This window comes from Apostichopus japonicus, chromosome 12 (genome assembly GCF_037975245.1).
Source record: "Apostichopus japonicus isolate 1M-3 chromosome 12, ASM3797524v1, whole genome shotgun sequence".
Classification (NCBI taxonomy): Eukaryota; Metazoa; Echinodermata; class Holothuroidea; order Aspidochirotida; family Stichopodidae; genus Apostichopus; species Apostichopus japonicus.
Window position 1 is genome coordinate 32673505 of NC_092572.1, and position 12191 is coordinate 32685695.

Sequence of the window (12191 nt, forward strand, 5' to 3'; positions counted from 1 at the left end):
GTGCATGAATACAACGTTCAATTTTCCAGTGTCAAGTACAGCATCAATCTGTGGGATACAAAATTCAAGGTGTATGTATTCAACAATTTGTGCTAAAATGTAAGTAAATCTAGTATGTTGAGATATTGCTGATGTAAGTTTATTTATATATGTTACCTCTTGAAATGTAGCTCTCAATCCAGAGAACAAATTTGATCTTTAGTACAAGATCGACCTACTGTACTCATTCTGGTTATATCAGACTAAAATATGAATATACAGTGGCAGATCATTCTGGGATGTGTGAATCATTTTCAATACAACAATATCATATGCTGAACCATCTATTTAATTTACAAGATCGTGTATCGTAAAGTACACATTTCGTCAATGGTATTAAAGAAAGGTGGCTATTAATCAATCCTTAGTGTTGCTTTAGGATATTGTGATGCATTGGACATCTTTAGCTGTTTTGTGCACTACATGGCACATATAACAATTTTCATATCTTCACTAGCAAACAAAATGAATCTTGTCTCTCTTCAGGTTTCTAGGTTTATGTTTTCCACTTGTTGTTGTTGGGTACTGATTTCAGGTTGACATATCTGTCAATCTGTGGATTATTTTCCAGATTCCAATCAAATGTCTGAAGCTTTCAGATGTTGTGGAAAAAATTACAGAGAAAGTCCTGATCTTGAAGGCTGATGTCTCGCTGGGAGTTTTGAATACCCTGAGGGCTATTGAAGTGAATCGGTGGGACCAGAAGCTGATTGAACAAGATTATGAAGATCTCATGAAATTCGTTATCAACAATGAAAAGGTTGAAGTAGCACGGTGAGGACTAATTCAAAGTCGGCAAACCAACTAAAGCTTTCACTCTATGTGATTTTGAAAATAAGGATCATTGGAATGTGTGATTTATAGAGCTAATAGAAGAAAATTCAGCAGAAATATCCCCAAGCATTTGATATCTATGAACAATGGGGAACCATGTAAAATGTTTGGCTTCTCTCACTGCATCATTACTTTTTCTGACAGTCTGCTACATCGAGATTACCTAGTCATAATTTACTCCACTCCTTGCTTACCTGTCTCCCCACAAGCTTAGCTCATTCTCATTCGACCATGTCTAGGGTGAACTGGTAACCTTATTAGCACTGTACGCCCTCTACGACCAGTGCTATTGGTCAAAGTCAATCCTTCTCATTCTTCCACCCAAGGTGCCTAAGAAGTATTATTGTGGACAAAGCATAATTTGTCTTTAGATCTGCATATTATTAAGTATAAAGTATCATTATATCAGTATTTTTTGTCTTAAAATTTCCAGTTAAAGCTTTACTCTTAAATGGTAAGTTCTCAACTGCTCTCACTATCATGAGAGCTCATGAGATATCTAGGTTCACCAGTTCCAAAACTGAAACCAAGCCTGACTCAACATTTATGATATCTGTAGAATGTACACTAGATTGATAGGTGCCCCCTAATTAACATGAGACTTCTAGATCAAAGGTCACTTGAGGTCAGCAATGGTCAAAATGTGAAATCTTTTGTAAATAGGTGAGTCCAATAATTGGTATGTATGTATCTTGGGTGGATGGGTGGGTGAGATGGCTGGTCTCAATTTTCCTTTTTTTCAAAATACAGTACTTATGGTAATGTATAATTACAGAAAGCTAAGCATTTTCCTGAAATGATACCCCTATGCCCTCTACATAATGCTCTGTATGTTAATTTATTCAAACAATTCTATTTATTTCATTTTCTCAATAAAAATCTGCACAGTGGGAAATGTTTTATTCGTACACTTTACTTTTATTTCCTCAGCTTGCTATTTCCAAGTCCACCAGTGGCTGTGAAAGATGAAAAAGATCTGAATAACTTACAATCCCGAAACATTTCAGGTAACATACATTCTATTTCATGAATAACAAGAGCTTGGTAATTAGATGTAACAGATATTCCTCTGTATGTGATACAATACTGTAACTTAGCCTGCCTTTTTTGTACAGCTGTTTCATTCTAGTCCTGCTTCTGCATAGTGGTAAGAAAAGGTAGCTCTGTCCAGCATGTTGAAAAATGTAACTTAAGGCTTTTAGCCCGCAAAATGGTACTAACTGTATCAACAGTTATTAGCGAGATAGATTATGATAATAGCTTGGACAAGCTGAAATCAGAAAACTTCATTTCATACAGAACTAGACGTATTGATAGTGATAACAATCATCACAAGGGAGTGTGAAGACAGCAATTTAAGAAGGTGTTACATTTGTTTTTAGTGTGTGTATGAGTGTAGAGCAGTAAATTAGATTGAACATGATCAGCTGAGTAAAATAAATGACTACAGTGAAGTGGATTATGCACAGTTAATTAACTGCATTAGTGCTCTATTTGTTCAGGAGGGAGGAAATAATTTAGATTATATTAGTGCAAAATGTTGTGGTTTTCACTAACTTGATCGTGAAGCATTTTATATATGATAAGAATTAGTGCCAATATAACCTGTAACTTTGAAATGTTTTTTTATCCTCAAAACAGTGAAATGTGGCAACGTATACAAAAATGTGTTCAATAAAATATTCCATGTGAGTGTGACTGAGGGTCTTATTGTTATCTACTTATACTCATTTCAGTTGAATGGATCATTGGAGCAAACTTAATTCACACATTAAATGTGACAACTGGAGAATGGATGGTGAGATGCATTATCTTCTTTTTTTAAATTATTGTCATTCATTTCAGATTGTGTTCTGACATTCCTTTGCTTAACCAGCAAAAACTCATCTTTGAGTTTAGCTCTATTCTTGATTCTTTCGTCAAGGCAAAAGGAACCTATGACGTGGTGATGGTGTGTATGTACATGTCTCGGCCTAAGAAGTGGTGACATGGGAAAATAAATTGTGTCACTAGTAGTCAACCAATAGTGGACAATAGTCATCCGTTGTCCAGACAAGGGGTTGGAGTAAAGGGAAATGTCCTCGAATGTAGCTACTTTATTAGAAAACAAGTTTGTAAACACAATAGCTCACCAAGCGTGTGGTCCACAAACTTCAAACTCTGTAAGTTGATAACCGTTACAAAGCTCTTGGCTGCTTTAGTTTATTTGCAATGTCAAATTTCATTTGAGTTTACCTTTGGACAAAATATGGAAACATTGTAAACAAACTTACTGGACATCAATAGCATTGATAAATGTCATACTAGGGTGTTAGGTGCTCCATAAAGCAGCTTTGGTGGAGGTCAAAGGTCAAGTTAGGTCAACAGGAGGCAAAATCAGTCGATGTAAACAAGCAGACTCAATTAATCTGGCCTGACGAATCACATAGTTGGTATGTTGGTGCCCCTCAGTAAGTTCTTGGTTGCTTTAGTTATTTGGAAATTTCAATTGGGGTCAGTAGATGTCAAATTTCAAATTATTGTCATTTTGATAACTCCAGAAGTCAAAGGTTAGCTTTGACGAACTTTACACATGATATGTGGCTCAACCGTATTGAATACTCAAATGTCACTCATGGTGACAATATTAGCTCCAAAAGTAAAACTAGGATGAACTTCACACTTGGTATTTGGATCTAGCCTATTAAGTATAAAAACTGTCTGTGCACAGAAGTCAGTAAATGTTCTGATACACTGTAATCGTGGCATGGAATGTCTAAGCCTCTTGGCTTCCTGGTTTATTCCTTAGCAAAGTGCAAACAAGTATATTTGATTCTTGTGTGTGTGTGTGTGTGTATGAGATATGCCTGCTAAAGCATAATTAACCATCATGGAATTTTAAGCATTGCATCAAGATTTCTGTGGGAAAGCTGTTGGCTGTTTTCATTAGTGTGGTGGTCAGAGGTCGTCTGAATCCTAGATTTTAGTATATTTTTAGTGGAGATCAAATGTCAATGGAGAACTTGAGAATGCAACATTTCAAACCAACCTTACTTAATAATTGTTGCTTTGCTGAATGTCATGCTTGGTTTGTAGATGTTCCTAGTGAATTCTTGGCTGTTTGTTATAGAATTAGGTAAAGAAAATTAAAGGTCACCATTGGCCAATATAATAAACAGTGTTAGTGAATCTCATACTTGGTACAGTAGGCAGGTACCCCTTCATGAATACTATCCTTGTAATAGTTTTGGCAGGGATCATATGTCATATTAATGTCAGCAATGGTCAAAATTTGAAAACTGAAATTTTTGGTTCCTTGCTTTAGCAAAAGGAACCTATGTAGTCAGGTTGGCGTGTGTCTGTGTGTGCATCTGTGACACTTGCTTGGGTACGCTCTATCTCAATAAGGGAAGTTTGATTGAGGCCAAACTTGGACTATAGCTCCGCCATATGGAGAAGGTGTGCCCTATTGTTTTTGGTGCCCACAAAGGTCACCCAAGGTCAGTTATGGTCCAAAAACCCAAAATATTAAAACTGCAATAACTCCCAGTGCCAATGTGCTACAAGGTTGATATTTTGGGACAAGTTGTGAACTGGTTAGGGGAACATTTTGAAACTCAACATTCATGTGATCCAAGGTCACCAAAGGTCAATTAATGATAAAAAACTAGTATATTTGCGATAACTTGAGAACGAATTGTCCATTAGGGTTGGGAGTTGCTTCAGTGTAATCCAATTATCGACCCGCATCTGGGTGACCCTTGACCTCAATTTGACCTCTGGTGACCTTTAAGTGTTTTGGGGATTTTTACAGTTTTGATGCTATTTTCAGATGTCAAAGGTACCTTCTGATCATAAATGTCAATAGGTTGACCCCTTGTGACCTTCATGTGCGAAGTTATATGAGGTCAAAGTTTTCGGTTGGAGTAAGGATGGCTGTACAGACTTGTGTTGTTTTTAGGAATCAGGAGATCAAACTACATCTGAAACCAAGGTTAAAAGGTCAAAGGTCACATTAGAAAAAATGTGCTTATTTTGGGAGGAAACGGGCGAAAAAGAAAATGTTTGGTTTTGATGCTAGATTTGGAAATCAAAGGTACCTTCCGATCAAAAATGTCAATCGGTTGACACCAGGTAACCTTTGTGTGTGAAGTTATACAAGGTCAAAGTTAATTTTCAGATATTTCATGCAATAACTCCCTGTGCCAAGGTGTGACACGATTGATATTTTGGGACAAGTTGCAAATGGTAGAGGGGAATATTGTCAAACTTAACGGTGATGTGATCCGAGGTCACCAAAGGTCAATTACTGTTAAAAAACTAGCATTTTGGGGGGAGAAAATGGGCACAGTAAAAAATGTTTGAATTTCTATAGTTTTGATGTTATATTCATGTCTCACCGATCAAAAATGTCAATGGGTTGACCCCAGGTAACCTTTGTGTGTGAAGTTATATGAGGTCAAAGTTCATTTTCAGACATTTAGTGCAATAACTCCCAGTGCCAAGGTGTGACAGGGTTGATATTTTGGGACAAGTTGCAAATGGTATAGGGGAATATTTTCAAACTTAACGGTCATGTGATTTGAGGTCACCAAAGGTCAATTAATGTTAAAGAAATAGTATTTTTCTGGGAGAAAATGGGCAAAGAAAAAATGTTTGAATTTGTACACTTTTGATGCTCTATTTAGGTCTCACCGATCAAAAATGTCAACGGGTTGACCCCGGGGTGACCTTTGTGTGTGAAGTTATGTATCCAAGTTCAAAGTTAATTTTTAGACATTTAATGCTATTAACTCCCAATGCCAAGGTGTGACACGGTTCATATTTTGGGACAACTTGTGAATGGGGTGGTGGAACATTTTCAAACGTAACGGTCATGTGATCTGAGGTCACCAATGTTATCATATCTGTTGACCTGCTTGTAGGTGACCTTATATTTCTTACATTTTCGACGCCATATTCAGATCTCAAAAGTGCCTTCCGATCAAAAATCCGATCACAATTTGTGATCACAAAAGTGTTGGACCACAATTACTTGGACTATTTGAGCCCAATCTTGCTATGATAATATTATGTGTATTGTCATATACCCCTACGCAAGGAACCACAGTGCCTTGGGCTCTTGTTAGTTATGAAATTCACCTTTGACGAGTTTCATACTTTTTATGTTCATGCTCCTTTATAGTGACTTCTTGGTTGCCACTCATTTTGTGATGAGGCACAATATTCTACAAAGGTCTCAATCAATTTGGAACACTGTATACAGTAGTAGAAAGATGAAATATGTATCAGAGCATTGATGCTCTTGTATTGGGGACTTTCACAACCTATGTCTTGTCACACATATTATCTTTGCTGTCTGCAGTATTTTACCAAATTCTCTGCGATATATGCTAAAAGTTTTTTTTTAAGGAAAGTTGTAAACTATCAAAATATTTCACAATGAATAATATAATGCCATGAGCTTCCTTCCTTAGTAACAGTTCTTAAAGGGCTAATGATGGATCTAATTTATTCTAAAGCTCAACAGGAAAATATCCCTTAATTTATAAAACATCCATCTGACTTTTTATCCAACATCAGAAAGCTGTTTGGTCTGGATTTGGGTGATTTTGTTGTATATTGTAAGATCCTTGGAGATTTTTTATTATAAAAATATGTTGATGTAATGGGAAATGGAGCTTGAATTTTGTGATGTTCTAATTCTGATTAAATTTTATTGAGTTGACCTACATCACCAAACTTATTAAATAATTTTTTTTTTAACAAAGCAACGCAAAATTCTCTGGGATTTCTGGTCCATGATATAGTTTCTATCAGGTTTGTATGATTTTCCACCATATGTATTTTTGTCTTTTCTTGTCTGAATGAAATCTTCATTAGATGGAATTTAGAATACCGGGAAGGATGTCAGCAAAATCATCATCACTGAAACCAATCTCTGGTGAGTTCCTGGTATTAATTGGAACAATCATTTTAAAACTTAAAATTGTAATTAATAAGGTTTTCTTTGTTAGTGTCAAAGAAATCCCTGTAACTCTAGAATAAGTGCTAAAGTAAATACAATCATTTGTAACCACAGTTGAAGCAGGCATACATAAGTCACAGCTGGATTTCTGCTGATAAATGAAGGTTCTTCATCCTCAGTTTTGTTGACGTTCTTTGCCCTGATGTCCTACAAGCCCTGTCCTTTCATTAATTTTTACTAACTTTACAATAATATACCTGTGTCCTTATTGACCAGTCTTGGAACAAACTATGGAGGCTGGCCTTAAAGTATACTCACTAAAGGTTCAGTCAACTTTTGAAAACTTCAGGAGAAAACTAGTCTTTGAGACTGTTTTGTCGTTGGGCTGGCTTATGATGTTTTATATATTGCATGTATGATGAAAGATTGGTACTGTTGACGATATAATGTCTTCCATAACTGTTTCTGTGGTTAATTCATATAAATGTTTATGTCACTTTTCTCCATCAACAAAAGACGAAACAAATAAAACAGTGGAACAACAAGAAGACGAAATCAACGATGTTCCAAGCAAAGGAAAGGTAAGTTAAGGATCATGACTCACTGTTGAAATGTTCTACATTGTAATAAGGCCTGTTGGGAATTCATGGATTGTCAAGATCATATATACAGGTGCGTATCCAGGGGGGGGGGCGTTGGGGGCGCGCGCCCCCCGGGTAAGAAAAAGAGGAGAGAAAAAAAAAGAGAAGAAAAAAGGAAAAAAGAGGGGAAAAAGAGGAGGAGGAGAGGAAGGAAGGGAAAAGAAAAAGAAGAAAGAGAGAAGGAGAAAAGGAGGGAGTAAAAGAAAAACGCGAAGACACCGGGAAGAGAAAGAGGAACAGTGACATCATTACAGCGCTGAAGGGTAGCCAGTGACGGATCAATGATTTCGTAAAAGTGTGCCTCACCCTACCCCTTACACCGACAACTCCATTTTTTTGACGTTTCCATTTTCCTCTCTCACTAATGATCTATATATATATATACTATATATGGTCTATCATAACGCGTGTGTAGAATTGTGCTATGAAACCAACTGTGGCTGGTCTCGAACTCGACCGTGTCGTCGGGGAACATGACGCATTTTGGGATGGGGGCAACCGCCCCCCCCCCATTCAGCATTTTTTTAAATGATATCGCTAAGTAATTTCAAAATAGAAAGTGCTAGATGCAACTTACAAGGCCTGGGAAGTGTCATTTCCAGCGATCTGGGAGACATTTTCGGCCAAAATTTGCTTGTACGCTTCGCGCTAACAAATGGTGGCGCTACGCTTAGATAATTTGCCTACAGGCTTCGCCCCTCCCTTGGCAAATTCCTCGCTACGCGCCTGTTCGAATTTGTAACGCAAACAGCAGATATCACATCATATCAGTGAGCATGAAAATGGCGTTCCAGGATGAAAATCCTCAAAACTGTCCGACTTGCCTGAAAAAATAACCTAAAATTTTCGCGCGCCAAGCGCGCGTTCAACGTGTCAATGTCAATATCATATAAGCAAGCATCGGTTATTACATCTCATGCCATCATGTACCGTACGGTCCGTTCAAATTGCGCAGTATACCGCGGGATGCTAATGTAAACAACGACATGTCTCATGTAGATGTATAAAAAGCATGGAGGTCCAATTATGTCAAAACTCTCTTTTACATTAGTAATGGTGAATTAGGGGCTGCACCCCCGCCGCGCAGTGGCGGAGCGTCCATACGGTCAGGGGGCGGATGCCCCCCCTGACGGACTCAAATGGACTGCTGGCGCCTTTTTCAGCTCTTTACCACTTTTTACTTATTCTAGATTATTGACTTTTTTATTGCGCTCTCATCTTTGTCACATTTTGTTGGTGTAATTTGGCGATGACACCTTATTCTTCGTTTATCTGCAAATTAGCCAGGCCCGGAAAGGGTCATTTCCGGCGATCTAGGGAGTATCTTTACTCAAAAATTTTCTGTACGCTACGCGCCAACCAGTGGTGGCGCTCCGCTTAGATAGTGTCGAAAGCGCCCCTACAGACCATTCTCGCCCCTCCTGACCAATACCCCTAGCTCCGCCACTGCCGCCGCGCCTCCTACGCCTATGTGTGTAGTGTTCGGTTTCGGAAATATCTGCTATTTTTTCATTTCCTTCAACCAAGTTTTATAATAGCCGTTATAAGAGGTTTAATATTTCTACACCAATAAATTAACTGTGTCTGAATTTTCGAAAATTTATGACCAACATTCTGCATCACACTTCCCTCTACTCGTGCAATTTTGACCGGTCTGTTAGGGGTTGAAGGAAGTTTTTCTATATTGGTTGTCCATAGATGAAATTTTGTACAACATTATGGGTATGTTTTGAAGTGAGTTTATTCACGAGAATTGTGAATTTTCAAATTCTGAACAAATTTGGGGCTTGGAACCTTGAAAAGTGGGGCTGACGGGTATTGTGGGCCGCGACGTAGAATCACCTACAAAAGCAAAGACCCACAGGAGATGCGATCAGGTCGAACATGACGTGTGCCGGGTTGACAATCTTCAAAAAGGTTATGGATGGAAAAAAAACTATTAGGAAATTCTTGGTTCTCAGGCAAAAAGTGTACATCTGGTTGGTCATTTCAAGCCCGAGGAGTGCCGTTTCCGGTGATCTGGGGGGTATCAAAACCAGAAATTTTCTTGTACGCTGCGCGCCAACCGATGGTGGCGCTCCGCTTAGATAGTAATTCGCGCCCCCCGGGTTAGAAAATCCTGGATACGCGCCTGATATACATATCAAAATTATCTTCTAAAGTACCATCACACATAAGAAGTGGACCTTGTAGATATAATTTTTCTTATAATTTCTAAAATAATAAGTACATCAAACTTAGAGCATATGATAAAAAGAAAAGGGAGGAAAACAGATCAAAGAGACATTTTCACATACTCACAGATTAAACAAGCTGTTTGGGACACTGGACAATGAATGGGGTACAATTAGTACAATTGGTAGTGAAATAAAATGACGTAGGAGGTGAAAGGATTACTGAAGATGAAAATGGATGCAGCATATAAACTATGCAGTGAACTACAATAAAGAAAAATGTCAGGAAAAAAAAATTAAAAAAATTCAAATAAGTAATTATGAGTCTGTAAGGTGACAAGAAAAGGGATTAGGCTGAAAAATGACTGCTATGTTGCCTTAAGATAACTGATACTAATGAGATAAGTTTGTGTGACAAGATTGCTAATGGCATGTTCAGCTTAATTGTATCAGTAATTTTACACAGGATATTAGCTTAATCTTTGACAGTGCAGTACATCCCACATTGGTGAAATCAAATCAAAGTTGGGAATGACATTCCACTGTGTCATATGAATGCAGTACCATTTTGTGTGAAGCACATATCTAATTGTTACAACTATTATGTATGTGTATTACAATTGCAGCAAACTTTGTACTACTGAGAGGCACACCCTTTTGGAATTTGACACTCATTCGTCTTATATATTATAGGATTGACGACAGATCTATGCATGATGTGCATAGTATTCATAAATCTGGAATAAATGTTATATCGTACTGTTTAACTGAAATATTTCTTATTGACTATGTATTGAGGCCTTAAATGATTATGGAGACTAAATTAAGTTCCAGATGATGAGTTCATAGTATTTATACTGTGAATCGACAAATATTTGAAGATATACAGGTTGCTTGTTTCAATACCACGACCTTAGATAAATCTTTTATTTTAATAATAAGTCATGCAGATATTATACTGATAAGTTGAATTATTTAGTGAATGGAATTTTCTAAAATGTCTATAAACAGTGCATGCAGAGGCTGCACAAGAAATTCTAAAGTAGAGGGACAAGTGGGGTGTGGGAGGCCAAAAAAGGTTGGAGAGAATTTGGAAGTGTAAAAGAGGACCTGTGTAAAGTGCACATCACAGGAAAACTTAAGCAGTGACTAGCTGAGTTTCTAACAGCAAATATATGTGAGAGAGAGAGAGAAGTACATTTCTATGGAATGCATTTCAAAGCCCTGGTGGGTGGTCCAGTGGGAGAAACACCCAGAACTTGTTGGAAAGCGGAATTTAAGCAATATTGGGGGTGTTTCAAGACCAGAAGATGAAAAGCTTTCAGACAGTTTCTGTTGCTATTTTAACTTAAGAACAGAAATACATTCCAGACATTGCAATTTCATTGGAATATATTTCAATGCCCTGTGGGATCCAGGGGGCAAAGACCCTGGATGGTGTAACATTCTTCTTTGCCCAATACTACCCAAAGAATGGAAATTGGGCAGAAGGGATATTCATTTTTGTTTACAGTAGCTGGGGCAAGTTCTTCTAAGCAGTTGACGAAAAAAAAACTTTAACAGGAGTGATATTTATACAAGGAAAACGATTAATAAAATTTCAAAAGGCTCAGTAAACCTCTGCAATCGCCCTGGCATGTCTGGGTGTGTATATGTGTGTGTAAGTGACAGGTAGGTTTGTAAGTACATGTTCTTTGCAACAAGTTTTGCCTCGTTAGTATTCATTAGTGGGTGAGGCTTAATAGAAAATCATCAAAAACAGCATGTAAACATGATATCTCAACAAACACAAGTTGAATCAATGTCATACTTGGTAGACAGATGCCCTATTATGTGTTTCCCATCTCATGAATATTAATGAGTTGGAAGGACTTACCATAATTTATTGAATATGTCAATATCTCTGCAACCTTTGTCCCATTAAGTTTCTACTTGGTATGGTGATGTTAGTACAGAATATGTACAGTACATGTTGTTTGCAACAACACTTTTCACCTTGTTACTATTCATGGTGGTTGGGTCTTAAGGGAAATTGTCAAAAGCAACTTGTAAATATGATATCTCAACAACCACACGTTGAATCAATGGAATACATGGTAGATAAATTCTCCGTGGTGAATAAATGTACCCTATTGTTCTTGGTTCTCATCTCATGAATATTAATGAGTGGTTGAGGCTAAAGTAAGGATTCACTTTTAAGCCCAATTATGGCTACCTGTTTACTAGACAATACTATCATACTGTGTGTCTTATTCATTTCAACGTATTTATATGCAGGAAGTATCACCATCATCCCTCTCAGGCAGTCCTGTGTCATCACAGTCAGCAGATGTCCAACACTCAAAGAAGAGACGCTTTAATGAATCTACAGCTGCAGTGACGGTAAAGCTCAGTCTATTTTTATCTCAGAATATCTTCCAAAATATTGATAATTTTAAATTTAAAACTATATTAATATTAAACAGAAAAGCAAGCCTGTAAAGGACTGATCAAAATTGACAATGACAATGTTGGATGTTGCAGTTGCACATGTTGAAATTAAAATTATCAAAACTT

At 37.4% G+C, this 12191-nt stretch overlaps 2 protein-coding genes across 4 annotated transcripts in view; both read left to right on the forward strand.

The window, feature by feature from the left end:
* LOC139977734 (uncharacterized) overlaps positions 1-12191 on the forward strand; it is a 475642-nt gene that overhangs the window by 435848 nt on the left and 27603 nt on the right. The gene's annotated exons all lie outside the window — the stretch shown is intronic.
* The window catches only part of LOC139977725 (uncharacterized), a 173024-nt gene that overhangs the window by 36237 nt on the left and 124596 nt on the right, over positions 1-12191 (forward strand). The window contains exons 7-12 of the mRNA XM_071987243.1: positions 611-813; positions 1804-1880; positions 2610-2671; positions 6736-6796; positions 7337-7401; positions 11913-12017. Coding sequence (XP_071843344.1) covers positions 611-813; positions 1804-1880; positions 2610-2671; positions 6736-6796; positions 7337-7401; positions 11913-12017 — 573 coding nt within the window. The remainder of the gene's footprint in view (positions 1-610; positions 814-1803; positions 1881-2609; positions 2672-6735; positions 6797-7336; positions 7402-11912; positions 12018-12191) is intronic.